General features: G+C 41.8%; 1 protein-coding gene across 2 annotated transcripts in view; it reads left to right on the top strand.

Annotated features, from left to right (window-relative positions):
• LOC126253575 (serine/threonine-protein kinase meng-po) overlaps positions 1–24,495 on the top strand; it is a 354,496-nt gene that overhangs the window by 98,878 nt on the left and 231,123 nt on the right. For both annotated transcript variants that reach the window (XM_049954998.1, XM_049954999.1), the window contains exon 3: positions 11,936–12,007. In XM_049954998.1, the coding sequence (XP_049810955.1) occupies positions 11,939–12,007 (69 nt within the window). In that variant the 5' untranslated portion in view covers positions 11,936–11,938. The remainder of the gene's footprint in view (positions 1–11,935; positions 12,008–24,495) is intronic.

Genomic DNA, 24,495 nt, shown 5'->3' on the forward strand with positions numbered 1-24,495 from the left:
CGACAAGTTTCCGGGAGGCTGTCAAGACGACGCTTCGTGGGAAGCTGTCCAGAAGGTGCTTTGGCACAACGTCAGCGCCCCAGCTGATTCCGCTCAGGACACAGGTGTGCATCTACGGCTGCCATATTTTGCCTTATCCCCCCGGATCCCACGGTTATTTTGCTGACATGCCACCCAGTGACTTCTTCCTCCTTCCTCGAATGAGAGTGACGACGAGGTGATTTTCGAGGTGGAACCTGTCCTGGATTGCCAAAATGCATAATTTTACAACCTATGTATCCGCCAAGTCATTGTTGCTGGGGAAAATGTGTCTCATTAAAGAGTGAATATATGGAGGACAAACATCTTCAGCCACTTTCATGGTCACAGCTCGCGTATTTCGAGGTGATAATTAAAACTTTATGAATACTGTCGTTAATTGGTGCTCTGTTACTTGTGCAGAAACCCTTGTCACACTACAAGCTTGAAAAGGAAAAGTAGCTACTGATGGTACTAATTACGTAATGAGGGCCGTCAATTTCAATTTGCTGTGTTTATTTATTCTCAGCAGATATTTTTTGTGCTGTAAAGCAAGTACTTCCCAGATAGAAGTTAACACTTTAATTATTATAGAAGCAGTTGCACTAAATAAGTTATCTTAAAGATATACACTAAGACTCTTTTTGTCGTCCTTCATGGCAAGCCATCCTAGCCTTACATTTCAGCAAGACAACGCCCGCCCGCACACGGCGACAGTTTCTACAGTTTATCTTCGTGCTTGCCAAATCCTACTTTGGCCAGCAAGGTCGCCGGATGTCGCCTCAATTGAGAATGTTTGTAGCATTATGGGCAGAGATTTTGACGATGTAACGCGCCAGTTGGACAGAATATGCAAGACATCCCTCAGGAGTATATCAAAATCTCTGTCAATCAATGCCAAGCTGAATAACGGCTTGCATAAGGGCTAGAGATGGGCCGACGCATTATTGATTACCTCAATTTGTGAAGATCTTTCTCTTGAGTAAACCATCGAATTTTTCTGAAACTGTCACAATTTGTTTGTTTGCATATACATGTCATATCTACCGATTTCCGTCCCATTTCGGTAATTCCTCCGTCGTGCGTCTTTCTTTTTTTATCTTTGTGTACATCGGCGTTACCATTCAGGAAATTATATTCACTTGCCACGCGGTTCATCTGGATGGTGCAGTGTATCAGACAAATTATTCTGCCTTGGCACACTGAGTCAATTATGAATTTTTTATTGTTCACAAATTATATCCACTGCGATAGACATCTCTCCCGCGATGCACTTGCACAGTTCAGAGTCCAGAACGAAATCACAGCGAAACTTTCAATGCCTCCTTGTCGTTTGTCATCCACCTCCACGGCCGTCGACCTTGTTTCTTTTTTCTCCCTCTGCAATCCATCTCCACAGCTTCCTTTGTCATCTGTTATTGTCCATTCGTCCAAATGGTTGTGCCATTATAAGACCATTCAATACATTTCATGAAGTTCTAGTCCACCCCAGTATTTTTTCGTGATTTCTTCGTGCCTGATGTGGTATCATCTTGAGAATCCACGATTTCGACTCCAGTAACACACTGGCACGAATGGAAGTTGATATTTTTCTGTCTTCATTGTTTCCAGACTTCTGAGTGATATATACATATGCTTTGTCGTACTGTTTTATATACAATGTTTTTAGGTTTATTTGTATCACTGCAAAAGGATTGAGAGCAGAATCATCGTGCTTGGGTCGGAAGCTTCTGCTGACGTTTTTTCAATCTTTTGCGAGCTTTTTTTTTTAAACTCCATCTTACGCAAAACACAGTATATTTCTTTTTTATTTACCCAGCCATGTTTCGACACTTACCTGTTATCTTTTGTGGGTATCGATTTATTACTATAAAATGCCATACAATGTTCACGGTTGTTTTTCTGTTTTAGGCCTTAAAACTTTAACATACACATCTTTGATTTTTTTTTTTCGATTTCTCACCTGCAATTACGCTGTTTATGAGAACTACTTTTTTGCAAGTCGGTTTTTTGTGCCTTTTCAGCGTTTGACAGCATGTCACCTCCAAACTAATCATGAAGAAATTTGCTTATTTTGGAAATACTTTTTTGTGATTAGTGGTTGTGTATGTCACTGTACTTATGTTTTCTGTCCAGTTGCGTGTCTTTAGTAGGTTCATCTTTCAACTGGTATTCCGTGCACTGTACTCCACACTTTTTCTTGTACTTCACTCTCATATTTTTTCTTCACAAGAATTTTTCGCAAAATGGTATTTGAGCAAACACTTGCGTCTCCATACGGAGGCGCTCACTTGTTCGTCTCTGTGTTCAGTGCGGCGCTAATTTGAATGTTTTGGTGAGAACTGTAGTAGTGAGTCTTTTGGGGAAGAACTTATGTGCTACAATGTGTGTGTGTTTGGATATGTGAAGAAGTCTGATTACCAAGAATATACACTCCTGGAAATGGAAAAAAGAACACATTGACACCGGTGTGTCAGACCCACCATACTTGCTCCGGACACTGCGAGAGGGCTGTACAAGCAATGATCACACGCACGGCACAGCGGACACACCAGGAACCGCGGTGTTGGCCGTCGAATGGCGCTAGCTGCGCAGCATTTGTGCACCGCCGCCGTCAGTGTCAGCCAGTTTGCCGTGGCATACGGAGCTCCATCGCAGCCATTAACACTGGTAGCACGCCGCGACAGCGTGGACGTGAACCGTATGTGCAGTTGACGGACTTTGAGCGAGGGCGTATAGTGGGCATGCGGGAGGCCGGGTGGACGTACCGCCGAATTGCTCAACACGTGGGGCGTGAGGTCTCCACAGTACATCGATGTTGTCGCCAGTGGTCGGCGGAAGGTGCACGTGCCCGTCGACCTGGGACCGGACCGCAGCGACGCACGGATGCACGCCAAGACCGTAGGATCCTATGCAGTGCCGTAGGGGACCGCACCGCCACTTCCCAGCAAATTAGGGACACTGTTGCTCCTGGGGTATCGGCGAGGACCATTCGCAACCGTCTCCATGAAGCTGGGCTACGGTCCCGCACACCGTTAGGCCGTCTTCCGCTCACGCCCCAACATCGTGCAGCCCGCCTCCAGTGGTGTCGCGACAGGCGTGAATGGAGGGACGAATGGAGACGTGTCGTCTTCAGCGATGAGAGTCGCTTCTGCCAATGATGGTCGTATGCGTGTTTGGCGCCGTGCAGGTGAGCGCCACAATCAGGACTGCATACGACCGAGGCACACAGGGCCAACACCCGGCATCATGGTGTGGGGAGCGATCTCCTACACTGGCCGTACACCACTGGTGATCGTCGAGGGGACACTGAATAGTGCACGGTACATGCAAACCGTCATCGAACCCATCGTTCTACCATTCCTAGACCGGCAAGGGAACTTGCTGTTCCAACAGGACAATGCACGTCCGCATGTATCCCGTGCCACCCAACGTGCTCTAGAAGGTGTAAGTCAACTACCCTGGCCAGCAAGATCTCCGGATCTGTCCCCCATTGAGCATGTTTGGGACTGGATGAAGCGTCGTCTCACGCGGTCTGCACGTCCAGCACGAACGCTGGTCCAACTGAGGCGCCAGGTGGAAATGGCATGGCAAGCCGTTCCACAGGACAACATCCAGCATCTCTACGATCGTCTCCATGGGAGAATAGCAGCCTGCATTGCTGCGAAAGGTGGATATACACTGTACTAGTGCCGACATTGTGCATGCTCTGTTGCCTGTGTCTATGTGCCTGTGGTTCTGTCAGTGTGATCACGTGATGTATCTGACCCCAGGAATGTGTCAATAAAGTTTCCCCTTCCTGGGACAATGAATTCACGGTGTTCTTATTTCAATTTCCAGGAGTGTAGATATGTCTTCGTTAGCTCTCGAAAGTTGCAAACAATGTTTTGTTGCAAGTGTCTTGTTTTCATGCAAGACTTACTTTCCTTGTAATACAGCTTTTTGTATGTGGCAGTTCCCATCTACTATGAGTTTTTGGGAGACTCTACTGCTTTCTGTGCGGATCTTATAAGGCTCTAACTGCATTTGTGTAATGTATTAAGACACCACTATTCATGCTCAGCCAACACTTTATTAATGGCACCGTATCGTATGTCTTTTCTAGATCTATGAACATTAATCGAGCTGTTTTACATCTTACAATACGTTTCTTCTATTAGGCTTCCCAATAAATACCATCTACATATGACCGACATGTCCTAAGTACATTTTCGTCTTCTGATTCTTTAAAAAGTTTCTCTTTTCTCTTTTTTAACAGTTGTCTGTAGGGCCGTGTAAAGAAACACATTCCATTCGTACCTCTTCAATTTCTACTATTATTTCTGCTTCGCTCCTTTAAAGCAAAGTATATAATTACCTCCATCCATTGAAGAAGCCAACACAAGATAGAATATATACCATAATTAAGGCAGAAGATATACGAAGGAGACGTCTCCTCAATTTTCACGAATCTTCTCCGTAGGAATATGTTTTCCAACACATAAAATCCCTCAGTCGAAAATTCAATTGCCAACAATCGTTATTTGCTGATAACTGTTTCGGCTTGCATTATAATCGCCAGCCAGTGCCACTTAGTCAAATCAAGATGATCTACTAGATGTAAAAAAACGAGAAAAAATCCTCTATTAATTCGTTTAAATATGATATAACATTTTAATTAGGTCTTCGCCAATCATGAGATTTTTTTTCTATTTAGATACCCTCTTCTATTAAAGAGGAGGAAATCTCATTGACTGCTATTCATGTCTACACCCTAAATAATTTAGAAACGGGTTTATCCGTGCACGAGGTGCCTTCTGAAAATCGTTTAAAATACTGCTATATTTGACTAAGTGGCGCTGGCTGGCGATTATACCGCAAGCCGAAACAGCTATCAGCAAATAGCGATTGCTGGCAATTGAACAAGGAAAAGTTACGAAGTTTTGGAAAAAAATGGCATTTTTGTGATAAGATCTTATGGGACCAAACTGCTGAGGTCAGGCCGGCCGCGGTGGCCGAGCGGTTCTAGGCGCTCAGACCGGAACCGCGCGACTGCTACGGTCGCAGGTTCGAATCCTGCCTCGGGCATGGATGTGTGTGATGTCCTTAGGTTAGTTAGGTTTAAGTAGTTCTAAGTTCTAGGGGACTGATGACCTAAGATGTTAAGTCCCATAGTGCTCAGAGCCATTTGAACCATTTGCTGAGGTCATCGGTCCCTAAGCTTGCAAACTACTTAATCTAACTTAAACTAACACGCTACGGACAACACACAAACACACACACACACACACACACATGCCCGAGAGAGGACTCGAACCTCTGACGGGAGGAGCCGTGCGAACCGTGCAGGACGCCAGAGACCGTACGGCTACCCCGCGCGGCACAAATTTTTGAATACTGTTGTTATATGGGTATGTTCAAATGGCATTTATAGGCGTGCATAAGTTTTAAAATTACATTCTACCTCAAATTTTCAAATTCGCAGCTGTTTTCAATTCAGGAACATCGATTTAATGCTAGTCATATCCAAATTAGTAACCAAAACGTAACAAAATTTTTATGCCTGTGGCTTATAAAATGAACTCTCTCGAATTTAATTAATGAGTACTGGTTACTGAACAAAATTTACTAAGTATAGTACATTGCACCAAATTTCATTGGCTGTGTTTGCTTCCTGCAGGTGAGCAATAAGTATGCAGAGCGGGAATTTATGTAGTGGCGAGCGGTAGGAAAGTACTCGCTTTGCTTCAACATATTCCTACAACTGTTATTTTAGCTTCTCTATGGCGATCGAAAATAGAAACTACGTCGTTGTGCTTATTGTTAATTCACTGTTCCTCCTCTTATACGATTCAGCTGCTTCCTATAAACTTGCAAAGTCAAGATCTCTTTCGTACAGACATAGTCTAATATTTATGACAAACTGTAGAAGAGTGGCTAATGAAGTATTCTTTTTCTTTGCTTTTGAATACCTTGGGATTTTTGTTTCCTGCTTGATGTACTGGCAGTCTGATACAGAGTTTTTCAACAGAGTATAAAATTCCATTCTAAAACCTACGCGTGGATGCGCAGTCGTTATAGTATATATTTTTATTTATCGTATTGTGATTGCGAATTCCACAGATCAATCTTTATTCAGTCTTCTTATTAACAACAAATACCATTAGGGGTTTATGTACTGACAAATAAGTGTAAGAATCCCTAGGTTCCTTAAAATTTTTCCGCAAGAAGTTCTGTTCACAGCTTTACGTAATATTCTCACTACACGATCTTGTAGACTTTTTCAATCTTATAAGGAGGCCAGACGGCAATCGGATTTTTTAAAATTTTTTGTATTTATCGTACGAAAATTTCAGAAGTCATATATTCATCTTCTACAGCAGTTCGAATCCACTTCCAGAAATTCTCGAGAAAATCGACTTTGAAGTTTTCCTGAAGTCTTTAATATCCGAAAGCAAGGTCAATTTCTCGACAGGTGGCGTGGTTTTGTGATAAATGCTCGCCTGCCACGAGGGGGGTATAGGTCTCATTCCTAGCCGACGCAAATTTTAAATAGAGGTGCGTGATCTACGAGCATTTTCGTGAAGAGTAAAATACATAAACATAGAAAAAACATCGGTAGCGCTTGAGAATGTTATTCGCTGGATCGCTGGTTCCATTCTCGTTTCGTCCGCAGCTCGTGGTCGTGCGGTAGCGTTCTCGCTTCCCACGCCCGGGTTCCCGGGTTCGATTCCCGGCGGGGTCAGGGATTTTCTCTGCCTCGTGATGACTGGGTGTTGTGTGATGTCCTTAGGTTAGTTAGGTTTAAGTAGTTCTAAGTTCTAGGGGACTGATGGCCATAGATGTTAAGTCCCATAGTGCTCAGAGCCATTTGAACCATTTTTCCATTTTCGTTTCGATCTTTTTTTTCCTTCAGTCAGTTCGAATAGCTACGTCATTTAAATGGAAAATTCATCAAATATATGTTAATTAATACATATCTTATTGTCATTTTTATGAAAAATGCAAGTCATTATTTCTAATGACATCTCGCACACAAAAATCCAGTTTTAATTTCAAATATAATTTCTTAGTTACCGATCTTTTATAAAAGAGTTGTTAGAGTAAAGAAACGCTACAATTTTTTCGTTTTGATGTATTTTACGCATTACGGAAATACTATTAGATCTCGCACCTTATTTTGAATATCTACCACAGTTGGGAATATAACCTGGGCCCCGCACATTGCAAGTGAGCATTCTGCCACAGAGCCATGCAGCCCATGGGAAAAAATGGCTTTGCTTGGGCTATTAAAGGCGCTCGGAAACATTTGAAGTCGAGTTTCTCGAGAATTTTTACAGTTGCATTGATCTGCTTCGTTTGATTGATATATGAGTTCTCAACTTTACGTACCTTAAATATAAAAAATTACAAAATTTCTTATTGGCTGCATTGCGCGTTGCCCTAGAAGATTATACAATAGGACAGTATTGAGTGAAACCATGTAAAAAGGCTAGCAATCCTGTTCGCAGGTCAGTATAATGGAAGAGATTTTTACATGGAAAACAAGTAAACCTGCGATTTTCAGTTAACTTAGGCATGTGCTGGTGTTATCTCAGGTTACTATCCATCTGAATGCCTACGAATTTCACGCATGTGCCATCTGATTTCACGTCTGGCACCTGTAAACCATTTGAGATGTTCACAATTGCAAAATATGAACCTCTGTAAGATCATGGATTAAACTGTTTGCTGTGGATCATTAAGCCTGCTACATTATTCCACTCGTTAATTTGACCCTCTTTTTTCCATTACCACATTCCACCCATGCAAAGGGAAGTCCTTAAAATCACATAAGTTTTAGATCTCTAGTAAAAGTTTATGCTCTATGGAATCGAAGAACTAGGCAAGACCAGAAAAAAATTAAAACAGGGTAATTTTAGTTCTTTGGTTCTCCCAGAATGAGTTCGTGGGATCATACAATGCTTTCTCAGCAGAGAAGCCTCTGCAATTTCCAACCTGAGTTGCCGTAAAAATCATTCTCGAAGAGGTTGTTCAATATGACGTAACAAGCTACCTTCCCAAAAATTTCTTTGAGAACGCGAGAAGGAAGGAGGTGTGTCTATAACCAGAGATTGCTTGTTTATCTCCACTTTCATAAATGATTGTTTCTGTCATATACTTCATTCTTTCAGAGGCTATACGTTGATTTATCGAATGGTTACAAGGATAAATCAAAGGGGCGCTATCAATTCTGCGCAAGATTTTAGTACTTTGCCTAAAATACCATCAAAGACAGAAGAGATGTGGCTTCTCAGTCATCTATTGTTTTTTGCGACCTCTTCTCTTGTTGATCTGACTAAACTGATGCCTCATGGTCAACAATGCGAAGCTTGTCTAACTCAGCCTAGTTGTCATTTTTGTCCCCGTGTTTTCTGCGGCTTTCACGAAGAATTCATTTAATTTAGTACGATCACCTGGCTCGTTACTATTGTTTCATGGATCTGAATATCATTCGCCTGAGTTTATTCTTCTCGTGCTTAATAATACGCCAAATTGTATTTGCTTTTTCTTGGAATTAGGAATTTTTTATGCATACTGCCTATAGTGTTCCTTTAGTACCTGGCACAACACCCATCGATCTCAGATGTTAGCCACCCTTTTTCTCTCCTTCCACTGTAATTATTCATAACTCATTGTAAAGGAAAACTGGATTTATAGGGTTACAAAATGTTTGAGGAAATAATTAAATTTATTATCTACTTTGTATTCTTGTAAATATCTTCCCTCTGTTCCTTCTGTAAATTGTCTTTGAATAGTCAAGTGGATGAACATATCCATACACTTCCGGGAAATTTTTCTTTTCCCTCATTTTTTAAAAATTAGTTGATAGGGATACTTTATTACTTTCATTTGAACATCATCGTGACGTAACTAATTTATTATTGGTCTCACATGTATTTCATTTAATAAACTTCGATTCTTAACTAAATTATCAATCACTGTTGCACTAGATATGCGCATTTCGATTCTTGTTGAGAATTTTAGCCTGGGACTCATGCCAAAGTTGGGCATCAGCAACGCTATGTGACCTCGATCAGAAGTATCTGGCAGTAAATAAATACTGAAATATCGCTAACAGTTATTTTCCATGAGGTTACCTTCCATGCGGAAAGCGGTTGCACTTAGCGAGCCTTATATGCACTATTAGTGCATTGAGAATGGCTAGCTTCTAGCAGAAATCTAGATCTGCATAATAAAATTTAAAAAGAACGACTGATTGCTGCAATCTATAATTTAAAAGCTATTTTCCAGTTATTTCTACATCTACATACATATTCCGCAAATCACCATTCGGTGCGTGGCTGAGGGTACCTCGTACCACAACTAGCATCTTCTCTCCCTGTTTCACTCCCAAACAGAACGAGGGAAAAAATGACTGCCTATACGCCTCTGTACGAGCCCTAATCTCTCTTATCTTATCTTTATGGTCTTTCCGCGAAATGTAAGTTGGCGGCAGTAAAATTGTACTGCAGTCAGCCTCAAATGCTGGTTCTCTAAATTTCCTCAGTAGCGATTGACGAAAAGAACGCCTCCTCTCTTCTAGAGTCTCCCAATCCGAGTTCCTGAAGCATTTCCGTAACACTCGCGTGATGATCAAACCTACCAGTAACAAATATAGCAGCCCGCCTATGAATTGCTTCTATGTCCTCCCTCAATCCGACCTGATACGGATCCCAAACGCTCGAGCAGTACTCAAGAATAGGTCGTGTTAGTGTCTTATAAGCGGTCTCCTTTACAGATGAACCACATCTTCCCAGAATTCTACCAATGAACCGAAGACGACTATCCGCCTTCCCCACAACTGCCATTACATGCTTGTCCCACTTCATATCGCTGTGCAATGTTACGCCCAAATATTTAATCGACGTGAATGTGTCAAGCGCTACACTACTAATGGAGTATTCAAACATTACAGGATTCTTTTTCCTATTCATCTGCATTAATTTACATTTATCTATATTTAGAGTTAGCTGCCATTCTTTACACCAATCACAAATCCTGTCCAAGTCATCTTGTACCCTCCTACAGTCACTCAACGACGATACCTTACCGTACACCACAGCATCATCAGCAAACAACCGCACATTGCTATCCACCCTATCCAAAAGATCATTTACGTAGATAGAAAACAACAGCGGACCTACCACACTTCCCTGGGGCACTCCAGATGACACCCTCACCTCCGATGAACACTCACAATGGAGGACAATTTCTACTAAGTCTTATTCCTAACTGCTTCATGAAGTTTGAAAATCTTTTTTGTTGGGTGCCTTTACACTGTCAGAAACCTATCTATGTTTTGTAATCTAATAATGAAGCACAGCACTTAAACAGCTGATGAATGCAGTACGCATTTGTCGATCTTATTCATAACACTTCTGCAGTGACACTTGTACCCTTTGTGCTGTACAAGCTATATTTTTTTTGTTTCCCTACTCGTTGCTGCAAATGTGTCTACAGTTGTTTCGCACCTCTGTCTTTCGAAAAAATTGCCCAGAAATGCTTAGTGAAAATATTGGAAGTCAGAAGGATTTGACAGAGGGTGTACCAGTTGCAATGAGTATTTATGGAATTTCGTTGTACAAGTAACTTCTTACCAATATGGATGTGTGTGATGTCCTTAGATTAGTTAGGTTTAAGTAGTTCTAAGTCTAGGGGACTGATGACCTCAGATGTTAAGTCCCATAATGCTTAGAGCCGTTTGAACCATTTTTCTGGAACATCCTGGTAAATTAAAACTGTGTGTCAGACGGACACTCGAACCTGGGATGTTTGTCCCTCGCGGGCAAGCACTCACCGACTGAGCTATCCAAGCATGGCTCACGACCCACTCTCATGAACTCGTGAAGGATGTAAAGCTGTGAGGTCGGGTCGCGAGTCGTGCTTGGATAGCTCAGACAGTGGGCACTTGCCCGCGAGGGACAATGGTCCACGGTCTGAATCACGATCCGGCTCGCAGGTTCAATTTTCCAGGAAGTTTCGTGTCAGCTCACACACCGCAGCAGAGTGAAAGTTCATTCTGACTACATGATCTTCTTTACCAAGATATTTCCCGATAGAGGCTACATTAAACATGACAGCTCTGAATTTGTATTTGGCCTACAAAAACTGCTTATCGTATATTCTCTACCCTCTGAGCTGCGCACTAATTTGAAAATCCCCTCCTGACTTTCTTTCTGTTTTCATCCCTCTCTAATTATTACTAGCCTTAACTCGCAATTTTTTCCATGTCTTATACGAATGTACGTGACCTTTTTAGCTCTTTGCATCATTTTGTCCTCAATCTTCAGAGCAGTGAAGCTGCTGGAGATGTGTAGAATAAAGCTACCAGACATGCAGCTTCTATGTAACCTCGTGGCTAAATTAGAATGTTTGACGACAGTCCAGTCATTTGTACTGTTCTGAATTTTATTGCTGCCAACTGCAGCTCTTAACTGCTCTAATTCTGCCTGTTCAGCAAGCTTGCCACGCCCTAGTGTTTAGCGGACGGTACGGTACCCACTCCAAATGCTGCTTGGTTGAAGTGCTCCAGCCGCCCCTGCAAGTCAGGCCACACCGCAGTGCAAACTCAGTAGCGAGGCCAGCCAATCCTACAATCCTACAGTAACGCCGTAAAAAATTACTTAAAGTACTTAGTTACAGCAGTCCCTTTCCACAATATTTGTATTACTCTCACACATGGCACACCTGAAAGAACGACTGTCTCTAGGTACCCTGTAATCCCTAATTTTTCTATCTTTACTGTATATGATTAGGCAACAGGTACGTAAGAGCAAAGAAATAACAAAAATACGATAATACAATAATGAGTAAATCGAGCTGCTGTTGTGTAATAATAGTAAGTATATTATTACGCACAGTCACTCAATCTACATTTCAGTGTCTCCTGTTTCAGGTCATGGGCAGCTTATCAAAGAAGGCAATTGGAGGAAGCATCCACCGTATCAGAGAATTTGAGCTAGAGAAGGTTAGTGGCGTCACACTAGAGCATGCTCGCCGTTCATAAAACCATACGTAATATGTCGTCTGTGAATCATTAAACTACGAAGTCCTTTATTATCGTTGTAAGAAATATCCGTTGGCAGACATGTAACAACAAATTGTAACTTCTCTCGTATTTATTCATGCAACCTATCGAATTTTTCGAATTCGTTTGAGAACCAGAACCAGAACCATATGCACGCTACAAGAGTCTATACGTAACTTATGAAGCAAGTAGCTTCTACAGTTATGTTTCAGCTAAGATTTTAGTTAGGCTAAGACTCAAAGCTATATCCCACATAGCTCTGTCTGTCAAGTTCTGTTGCAGTGACGCCTTTAAAATCGGCGGCGAGAGCCCAGAGACACATTTCTTCCCAACGTTTCCTGCATTTACTCATTTGTACAGGGATCAGTTTCTTGAAGCATGTCGAAACTTTGAGGGAACGGAAGGCTCTGCTGGTTCCGTGGAACAGCATACCTGCGATGCTGATGCTGTCAATGACATTTGCAGCCCGTCAGGAAGGTTACTGATGTTATAAAACATGTATTGCGTAGTTTATATATTTATTTCATGAAGTAACAAAAATTAGTCTGCTATTACGTGCCATACGAAGAAACTTAAATGCTCGAAACATTGGATATGCTCCGGAATGTAACTGTGAGCTCCGAATTTTGTTTTCGTTGCTGTTTTATGTAATGTAATGATGGATATTCATGACGTGTGGAATGTTGTTGTATTTGCACATGTGAATATTCATTGCTTCTCAGGTTTAAAATCTGAGCTGTAAGAAACATATTCTTTGCAGACACTTCGACCATACAGTTCCACGTGTGTTTCCAATAAGGGCAATGCGGAGAAGTTTGCGACAGTGTTCTAATGAAGTCCGTCGCAGTCGCCGACAAAACTTTAAGAACCGGTGTGTTGCATGGCCCATGGCTCTTGAACTAGAGAACTCATACCGTTTCCAAAAAAATGAACGTAATCGGTCTCTAAAATTTGCATTTTGTAAGTCAACAGAAAACTTTTCGATCTTGGGTTCACCAAATCAGTCTTAAGTTCCGTTTCCCTTTCTTTTACAGACTTACCTTCAGAGTGATAATAAGCAATTTTGAGAGGGTAAAATTTTGAAATTAATGCAAACTGAAAAATGCTTTCTTGCTTCATCGAGTTATTGTGTGCATCTTTCCTTTTTTGAGTCTTTTATTGTGCAGCGGGCTGAGATCGATAAAGTATGATGAAAAGCATGCCTCTTAATGGAAAAACTGCATTATAACATTCTCCTTATACACACGGTAATGGATGCACTATAAGTGTTTAATTTCAAGCACAACTGACGTAATCGACCAGTTACAACTTGTTCAATCTGTCTATAGTTGCGACACATTTCTAGGGTCATGTTCCCATCACATGGTATTATAAATAGTGATGAAGGGGAATCGAACCGGGAAAAAGGTCGTATATACTAATGGTGCGAATAAAATATGGTTTGTGGTTATAGCAAGTTCAATATTTTTTAAGAAAACGTCATTCGGTGATTATAAATTGAAGGCAGCGAGATGAGATGTGAAGAAACGAAAACAAGAGTAGCAGTCATAAATTCGTGGAGACTGAACAGTAAAGAACAGAACGAGAGAACCAAATAAAAAGATAAATTAGGAAAGGCAGTTGCTAGCTACAAAAAAGAATAGGAAAAGAAACTACATTGGGCACTGATTGAAAGTAGATTGCATAATAGTGTTCTTCAGAAAGAACTGTGGAGGGTGGACGGGTCGAAGTATGTAGAGGATACGAGCTAACAGAGAGCATCAGAATAAATTCGTCATACAGCGAAGCTACAAGTATTACACCACGTTAATCGTATTTTGTGGATCACCTACAGAGGTATCTCTATGATGGTGAAAGAAAACAAGGATGTACGTTCTATCTAACTGTAATGCGATACATGCCATAACATTACGAAATATTATTTAACGCGAATTACAAGATAACATAAAACATTTAACGTTGATAGTTTCTGTGAAGATACTCTTAGGTGTGGAGGAGGCAGTTGCCAACAGAAAATGCTTTAATTCGCTCCTAAATTCTGCCGTAACCCATCACAAATTTTATGTGCTCTAACAGGTTATGGAATATACGTGAATCTTTGGGTCTGACTCCTTTCTGTATAAATCATAATCCCTTGATGTCCTGATAGAGGTTATTTTGTTTTTACCTTTTGTTCGTGCTTTGCTCTATTTTGTTATTGTTGGAGAACAGAAATATTCATCACAACAAAGGACTAACAATGAACGTACGCATAGTGAAGCAATTGTCAAATTATCAAGGTTTTTCGAAAGGTCTCTGCAGGATGTTCTAAAATTATTAACAGATATAATTTGTATAATACGCTTCCGTATTCCGGAAATACGGGGTCCGGCAGGGAAGTGTTGCGTTTTAGAGTCCGCCATTAACATGGAGGAACTAGTGCACCCACAGTGGTTGATATAAATTTGTTACAAGTTGCCGTTTCGGTAGCCATCGAGCCTTGGTTATCTGAACAACGCGTTGCAACTGGTCATGTGGTATCGCAGACACAGCGAAGACTTTGCATTCAGTTCAATGTTGGTCGACACGGCGCTGCCCTGTCTCGCCCAACAATAATAAAAGTGGTTCAATAACTTTAGAACTAGAGGAACAGTGAGATCTGGAACAGCTCGGAGACGTGTTCGGACAGTTAGAACAGCAGAAATTATCGACAAAGTTAGAGAAGCTGAGGAAACCAGCCATCGGCGTTCAGCGGTACGACGTGCTCGCGCTCTGCGCCGCATTTTGCACTTTGACCTACACGTTCATCCTGTTAAAATCATGGTGGTTCAATAGCAGAAGCAAAATGACTATGTATGATGGCATATGTTCGCATAAGGGATGTTGGACGCCTTGAAAATGACAGCATTCTGATAATGAGTGATGAGACTCGTCTTCAGTTAACAGGTGTTGCGAACAAAGAAAGTTGCAGGTACTGGTCGGAATATAATCCACGGGAACTACGTAGTGAGAAAGTAACTATGTGGCAGGACTATCCTGATTTGGTATTATTGGACACTACTTTTTCTGAGAAAATGGATGCACTTTGAATGTCAACTCACAGCGTTACCACGCGATATTGTGAAAATTTTTTATGCCAGAACTGAGAAGATGACTGACCTCGGTAATGTTTGGTTTCTACGGGATTAAGCTACTTTCAAAAACATGCACAAGTGTGTGTGAATTCCTAAGGGACCAAACTGCTGACTCATCGATCCCTATATTTCCACACTACTTAAATTAACTTAAACTAACTTATGCTAACAACAACAAATACACCCATGTCCGAGAGAGGACTCGAACCTCCGGCGGGAGGGACCGCGCAGTCCATGACATGGCGCCTCAAACCGCGTGGCCACTCCACGCGGCTGAAGCTACTTTCCGTAACTCAAGATCTCCCACGGCTTTACTAAAGGAACATATTCCAGGTCGCCTCATTTCATTGTGTGGGGATCTGGAGTGGCCTCCTCGACCTCCAGATCTTTCTCCGTGAGATTATTTCTAATGGCATTACATGAAATCTTGGGTTTACTTTGAAGAACCACATGCTCTTGAAGCTTCTTCGGAAGTAATTACTTGAGAAACTCGTGAACTCCCCTTGCTATGCTTGATAGGTATACGGACAATTTTTTCAATCGCGTGTAACAATGCCTGGACAAGAACAGCCACCAGCTGGATGACGTCATTTTTCGCACCTGAACTGCAATGCATTCTTGTTCGTGCCTTATGTTTATTAAATAGCATTACATTTGTAATCTCTGAAAAATATAAAAATTAAAATTTATTTAAAAAAATTAATGTCGGAATGTTTTGAAAATTGTAACACCTTCCTGCCCGACCCTGTACATGCTCTCTGACTTGAGTTGCTAGTGAATGGAAATACGCAGAATAAATTAATTTCCTTTGTATATCAATAGTAGTAAACGTATGTGCCATAAACATGAATGAGAAATGGCGATTCATTAATTCTAGGCTGTGATGCTAATGTGCACATAGTCCGTGCACTATTTTAGTTGATTTCTGTTTACCAGTTTCGTTTATACCACCTTCAGATACCAGAGTGCCTTGTGGTGGCGGCAAAGACATCACTGATGTAGAAGTACCCCAGTCAGATGTGCAAACGAAGCTTATGCGAATATTCCTCTGTGCTGTGTGTAAGGTAGGTTTTCTGAGAATATTTGGCGTCTATCTTCAAGAGTCTAACATTTCTGTTTTTCAGCATCAAAGTGACGCTTTCCATTGAGTAACTCAAGTCTGTCATCATTTTTGTACTGCTATTCTTTGTAGACGTTCAGTTCTTTTATTAGTGGCTCAAATGGCTCTGAGCACTATGGGACTTAACATCCATGGTCATCAGTCCCCTAGAACTTAGAACTACTTAAACCTAACTAACCTAAGGACATCACACAACACCCAGTCATCACGAGGCAGAGAAATCTTTTATTAGTCCTATTTGGTACGTGTCTTGCACACTCGAGCAATATTGTAGCATGTTTCATATGACTGTTTTTTAAGCAATCACTATTGTAGAATGTTGGTATTTTCCCAGCACCGTAACAATGAAACAGTCTTCCAGCCACTTTACCTACGACTGAGTCTACGTGCTCATTCCATTTCATATCCCCACAAATTATTCCACCCAGTTGTTTGTGGGAGTTAGAAATTTTATTTTTCTGAATATTTATAGCAAGTTGTCGATCTTTGTACCACTTTGAAGACTTATCAAGATCTGACAGTATTTCTGCAGCTTTTTTCAGACAGTACTTCATTAGATGAATCTGCATTGTCTGCAAAATGTGCGCTGACATACCACATGGTGAGAGACACGTGCATCTCCCACCGGCCTTTTCCCCTCACAGAGCTCCACGGAGACATTCCGCCAGCGGCTGCGACGTGCCTGCTATTTCCGGACTCGGCGCACGCCGGCTACGTCACACTAGCCCATACCAGCCAGGCGCCAAGTGCTGGGGCGTGTCTCATGTCTGCACAAACAACCGCCGACACAGGCAGCACCATGCCGTGCTGCTCACGAGCTGCTGATATTAGAAAGTCTTGTGTCCAGGAGAAACGTTTACTGACTGCAGATGTCACCTCAAAACAGACGTACTCTGCTGGCTGGCCATTAAAACTGCGGCAGCACGGAGGACAGCATTAACGAAATTGTACTTACTGTGCGTATACCTTACAGTACAGATTATTAATTTTGTAGATGATTTAGACGTATACAGGACGCCAAATTTAAAGCACGGAGTTGCCATCCGTGGCAGCAAAAATCGCTCTAACACGTCTGGGCATCGCGTCAAACTCAGCTTGGATAACGGATACGGGACATCATTCCATACTGCTTCATCTGACGGCCGGAACTGGAGAGCGGATATGGAAAACGTTCCAAAAATCTATTTTAATGCCATTGTGTCCTCTGCGCCCTGTTTCATATCCCCGAGACGCATTTCAACAATAAAATCAGGTAGAAAACATTTCAGACATTTATTACTAAAACGTGCCAAGCAGTGCTGCCCTCAGAAGTTCGAAATGCCGTTCCAGTGCTTTCAACTGACTACTTTGATTTTAAAGATACTCCTGAGCACTGGTATCAAAGCAGGAGAATAGAATCTCCAAATGCAGTATGATCAAAATGTCTCATTGTCATGTAACTCAAATAGCTGTTAACAATTATTCTTACTCTGAAACAGGTGAGTGGAATACTCAAATAGCTGTTAACAATTCTTACTCTGAAACAGGTGAGTGGAATAGCGTCAATGTATTAAAAAGAGGAAACTCCATGGCAGATATATGTACTTCAAATGAAAGATCAGCAACGCTTATCACTTTCAAAATAGAAAGTACCGTAAATGGTGTTGTCATTTGTGACACAAAATCACAGGGCGTCTTACGGTAAACATTGCAACGTCTGATACCAAGGACGGAGTTGTTTAAGAAACAGATATCAACAGTGTGAGATCTTTTTCATGATTTTAGTTATGTTATTCTCTCATTAAAAAAAAGTTAAAGAAATGAAGGTTGGTTTTTGATACATACAGTTGCACTAATTAAAATATTTCTACTGTATTTCCGTACTTGTATTATCACAAATAAAACGTTGTCCCTTTGTATTAACGGCAGTTCGGACAAAAACTTTCTTATCGGCATTTAAAACCGGTCAGTATCCTGGTATGGCATTGACAATGTTCTTAATCAGTTATTTAGTTTCTAATTAGTCTCATCATTTTTCGCAGTGGTGAGGTGGGCAGTATAATTGTATGCTGTCAGAATTTTCGATACAAATACGTTACGTACTAAACGAGATATATGATTCTTTAATTCTCCTGACCAGTGTGACATTTGAACTTAGAACGTATTCCACTTCCACTCTTCAGTTGACCAATCGGACTGGCTGAGTGGTGGCACAACAGTCTTTCGGCAGCCCGTGAACAGTTGTTATCAATGCGTGAGAGATCTGGAGAATGTGCTGGCCAGGTCAAGTGTCTTGTCGAGGCACAGCGGTTGGACAAAAGTATGGGAGCACCGCTAGAAATGCGTGTTTGAACGTCATAGCAGATCGTAACCAAGCCAGCAGGTTGAGCTGTAGTATTTGACCAAGAACTCCACCTGTGCAATTTGTTAGAACAGTGTTCTGTATAATGATGAGTAGATTATGTCGGAAATAAACTAACTCGAACTTGGTGCTCCTATGGTGGGTGCAAGTTAGCCGAAGTGTTCGGTGCTCTAAGGGGGACCGCCTCGAAGAATTATACCGGATACAGAGAAAGCAGAAAAACGTCATCTGCTAAGTCACAACGTGGACGAAAGTGTGTGTTGAGAATACGTGACAGACGCTCGTTGACAAGGATTCGGACGAAAAAATAAGAGGACGCAGCTGCGAAAGTCACTGCAGAAATGAATGTCGCACTCGCGAACCCTGTCAACACCAAACCAACACGGAATTCCAAAATCACTCATCGGTTACAGGCAATCCCGTAACAGGAATGTGGTGCCGAAGCCGTACAACCTGGACTGTGGAGCAATGGAGGCATGTCATTTAGTCGGATGAGCGCCGCTTCACACTGGCTGAGTTTACGACCTAAGAGTGAAACAGGGCGCGGGTGATTTTGGCAGCAATGTCGTACTATTCCATGGGTTCCAAGGTTCCTCTGCAAGGTTTCATTACAGCCAAGGATTATGTGATCATTTTGGCTGATGAGGTCCACCACGTAGCACAATGTTTGTTACCCCAGTAGCGATACTGTGTGACAAGATGACACGGCCCCTGTCCACACAACTCGCATCGTCCAGGACTGGTTTTGATAGCACGAGGATGAAGTGTCGCGTCTCCCCTGGCCACTAGTCACAAGATCTCGGTTTTATTAAGCTTTTGTAGTCTACTATGAAGAGAAAGGTGGGTGATCGTTATCCACCTCCATCTTCGTTACCTGACCTTGCGACAATGGTGTAAAATTCCCTTGAAAACCATAGAAACCTGTATCGATTCACACTGAGACGTCTGGAAGCTATTTTCAGTGCCAAAGGGTTTCTGCACAGTGTTAGGCGTGGTAATTCCTGCTGTTTGTGGTGTTTCCATGTTTTAGACCACCCATGCAGGTCACTACAGCATGGGTGACATCGGGTCTCGGGTTATCTGTATGAAGATGACATAATAGAGAAGTGGAAGATAGCGTACATCCACCGGTCTCAACACGTATAGACTGACGTAGCTACGATGGGAAAAGTCCTAGTACATCTGCTTGTAGCTACGTGGGCCCCTGTAGGAAACGCCCGACACGCAACGAGAGCGGAGTTGGATGAAAATGTAGCATTTACATTAAAATTCGTATTTCGACCAGATCGCCAGAGCGCTCCAATAGAACATGTGATTACCTACGCTAAAGTTTACTGCATCTACATTGCCATAGCCTTTAGAGAAGCATCAGCGTAGTTTTGCAAAAGTTTGCTCGTATAACATATTGCCTTATGTTTTAAGAGCAGAACGATGTTTGAACACTGTCACCAGCCACCAAGACGGGATACGATTCAGCCTTCTTTGCTCAATAAAGGCAAGAACCGCGGAAACCCATCTGCACCAGCGTTTCGCCCTTCAGGGTGGTCCTCTCCAAGAAAGCACATTGTCTTTGATCTGTAAATGGCACCGCTAATAGCTCGTGCCACCCGCCCTACCCACAACAGAAAACCGAGCGCACAGAAAGCAAGTTCCTAGCTTCTTTAATGTATTTTAATAGACGGGCCAGGGGACTGTGTCATTACGCACATCAGAAATGAAACGCCTGCTATTCAAATTACCGGCTATGCGAACAAGAGATGATGGTGTAGTGCATGCAATAGCACCACGAACTACCATCCCAGGTGCTGGGCCCGGAAACAAAGAAACAACATTCAAATGTCATTTTAGGCTGAGAAACTCGTTTCATTGTGATCCGTGAATTACGCAATGTAGTTGGCGTTACTCCTACCTACTTCGAGTACTGGCGCTGAAACGCTAAGCATCTGCATATTCAAATATTTAGAACAGTTGATGTCAGTGTCACGTTTGGTGCATGCGGTCTTCATCTGCAAAAATTTAATGGGCAGTACTGTATACTGGTGTTCAACAACTGTACACTACCACTCTCCTCCTCTTGCTGGATAAATACTGGCGGCGAATTTTTGAATGTTTTTCCTACCATCACGAGACGCATCGTCTGCCGTCGAGTTGAGCGCATGGTACAAGCCTGCGTTGGTGGCTTGAAAGGCAAAGAGGAGGTTTACCACTGAGTGATGTAGTCTTGTCCATCTGCATAGCCATATTAGTACTGTGGCCTAGAGCCTCGAGTACTGCTGCACATTTGTCTTATAATGTGACATGAGCGCCTGGCATCAGCTCTACAGTATCTACCTCGCTTCAAAGTATCAGTGCGAACTCTTAAGCGCGTTGCAAATATTTTGCTCATTAAGATTATTTGTGTAACAAATTCATCCAACCTTCGTTTTGATCCAATGAATTTTTTAGTGTTCGCTTATTCTGCACATGATTTCTTCTCTTATTTATCATTCTTCTCATTCTTCGCAAATTGGCCTGAGCTGCGTGTGAAGGCTAGCAGCAGCCATGTTGCTATTCCACACACTAACGGTACTCAAAAATAAAGTTTTTGTAGAAGTATCCGCTTAAAACAATGCGGTTAACATGATTTTTTAAAATAATATAGCTGTAAATTCACGTATTGCGATTGTGAGGCTGATGCTACGATGTAGATGGCGATACTGCATCTGGAATGTCCACAGAACGCCTGTGAAATACGGTGGTCAGGATCTGGGGGGAGTACTGGGGCCGTGATCTAAAGAGAGGATTTGGGGCCAGAGCGGTAGGTGTTAGGATGAGAGCATGTCATCTCGGAGTTTTGATTTAATGGTCCTTGGGATAAGACATCGTGAGTGTGGAGGTAGAGAGACAGAGAACGTGGTGGCATAGGCGCGGCACCTGTGTTGGAAAGGACTGATGAGATTTTAACAATGTGCCACAGTTCTCAGACTCGTCATTCTCGCGGAACTACAGAAGGAATGAAGAAAGCTCATTACCACTGATGAAACAGTGACGCCTTGATTTGAGAAATACGCAACCTGAACAATAGATACATACTTGCTCCGTTTCTTATCTCTAGTTTGTGGCTCTGTTATTTTGTTACTATTTCTTGAAATTCCACACATGTTACATCCTTGAAGTACTCTTCTGAAGCTCTTTGCACTGCCACTGGTAAAAAAAGCATAATCGGTGTCATAAATCGGCAACAATAAACGTTAAAAATTTCTTGCGCAGTCTTCACGTTATCCGCTACATCTTAGCAATAACTCTAAGATGCCCCTATTGTTTACTGTTTAGTTTAGACAATGCGAGCCCCCATCAGGAAATTCTCAACTACACAATTCCTGTGAATACAATTGTCTTGTAATGGCTGGTTGCCCAGCATTGCAGCTTGACGGATCAATCTTTTATGTTTGAGGTAATCTTGGCTTTATAGATAACAAACAGACCTTGATTAGTGTTTGCTTATTTTTTTTCTGTACAAAAACAATAACACGAGTCCGTTTCATTGAAATATCTCGCTCCACTACTGTTGCAACCCTCGCACTTGGCACAAACAATACAGCCCCATTTTGGAAACATACATTTTTAAGTGTCAAAGCACCTGCTTGCTACGCTTGTCGCTATAGAGTCAAGATTCCCATCACAACTCCCATCTTCAGCTGAGGATGCTTGTTTTAGTCTAGCCACTCGTGACGTCATACCCATGACATCAAGCAATCCCACCGGTAGAATTACGATGTGTCTTATAAATCAAATTCAGTTTCATGTACCGAAGGCCCAAGGGTATACTGAAAAGCGGGCTCTGACGTGCAGCTGAACTAGCATAGGTAAATGAGAGACAACATTTGAGGATCACTGCCAGGTTCACATTCAACCACGTCTCCCGTTGACAACACCTTTGTAGACTTCTCCTCGTACCACCGCCACAGTGCGACTGTGGAGAGCTCAAGGGCATTAATCACATCTTCTTCAGCTGAATCCGAGTGGCTGTTTAAGTAGCTGGTGCGCATACATCAAACGCTTTCTTCTCATATGTTAATCCTCTTGTTTGGGAAGAAGTTTGACATATATAAGTTATAACCGTTAACTTAGCATGTGTGTGACTGTGCCTGGTTGAAAACTGGTTGTTAATATATGGGGACGATGTATTTCCGCCTGTACTATTTTTAATGTCTATGACCTTGTATGTTTGGTTACCTCTACAAGGAATCGCAGGTTCTTTTTTTTTTTACTTTTTAAGACAATATATGTTTGGACTGGCTGTGTGGGTGCAACCGAGGGCCAATAAAAAACCTTTCGCGTAATTTTAAGTCATGCTGATGACCTGTTATGCAGATAATTCAGTGCTTCGAAATGATATTCGGAGTCCTCCATAAATAGTCGGTTCTGTTCGTATGTAAATTGTGTGTATAATATACTGAATGAATCTGATTGAAAGGACGTAGAAGGGCTAAAAATTTACGAAAGTAAAAATCGCTAAAAATGACGAAACAAAAATGAAACAAAATGTTGTAATGTGTATCAAACGACTCCGTTTCATCAGTGGATTGCGAAACTAGGCAACGTTTGCAAAATATATCGATGTTGTAATTAATCAATGCTAATTAAAACAGAATTTTGACTTATTGCTTCGATTGAAATACCTCAATTATTGCTTCAATAGGTTCTTCTAAAAAAAGAAAAAAGAGCGTAATTTTATCAGGCTACGGAAGCTATTACCTACAAAACGTATTGTGGTTATTGTGCAACTGCGAATAGAAGGGGTGGTTCTCACTTCCAATACATGTTAGTAAAGACGAGGATAATTTATAAAAAGAGAAACCAAATACGAAAAGTTTAGCCACACGAGGAAAGGTAAATACGAATACAAAAACCTTTAGGGAATGGAACGATAATTTCAAGCAAATTTATATAGTGGCCCAAAGTTTCTGTTATGTTACATCAGGATCATCTTTCATAGAGTATAGGTTATAATTTTTTTCTGAATCAATCGACTTGAAATAGATCGACCGGTTGCAATTAGATTTCGTATTTACGAAAAGGGCGGCGAGTTCAGCAGAATTGTATCACAACTGAATCTCGACGTGTTCTTAGCTGCCTCCTCCAGTATATTTTCTGAGTTAATTGTCCTGTTACACCTTTTATCTAGAAGCTCCAAATATTGAACGCTGCCGACATTATGATATCAGTGTCATTGGAACACAAATTACGCTGCAGGCCAGAATATCCCAACGCAACTCGTGAGCTCCTTTACTACGACGCATTGCTCCACGTCTGCCGTCATAGCGAATGTCGGCAAAGTGCATTAAGAGCAACTTCGCCGCAGATGTTACAGGAAATCATATGTAACATCTCTCAGGCACTTACTCCACCCCCAGAGAAATTTTAAGCATTATGCGGAACTTCTGTTACCCCTGTCGCTCCAGGCACAAGAGGCCTTTTCCGTTGCTAAATGGTGTCAACTAATATTTCTCACCGGCTCGCCAAGAATGTAGAAGTCACGTGGCACAACATCTGGGCAACAAGATGTGCCTTTGTTTCCTTACGGTTTTAAAATGTGTGGCTGTATGTTATCACAAAGGCTTTATGTAGCGCCTTTCGTTTTGCAGACGGTTTGTAGCGTTAAGTGCTGACTGATCTCTAAAAAATAGAAAGGAAAGAGAGAACTAGAGAAAGGCAAAAAATGGAAAAATAGTATAGGGAGAAGGAGAGGGGATTTACTAACTAAAGACATTTTAATAACAACTTCCCAAGGATCTAATTTAGCTCGCATTGTAAGGTCGGCTATCTTCTGGTGACGGATTCATCGGAAGAGTAGCACAGGGTTTGGGGCAGA

Source organism: Schistocerca nitens, chromosome 4, assembly GCF_023898315.1.
Source record: "Schistocerca nitens isolate TAMUIC-IGC-003100 chromosome 4, iqSchNite1.1, whole genome shotgun sequence".
Taxonomy (NCBI): domain Eukaryota; kingdom Metazoa; phylum Arthropoda; class Insecta; order Orthoptera; family Acrididae; genus Schistocerca; species Schistocerca nitens.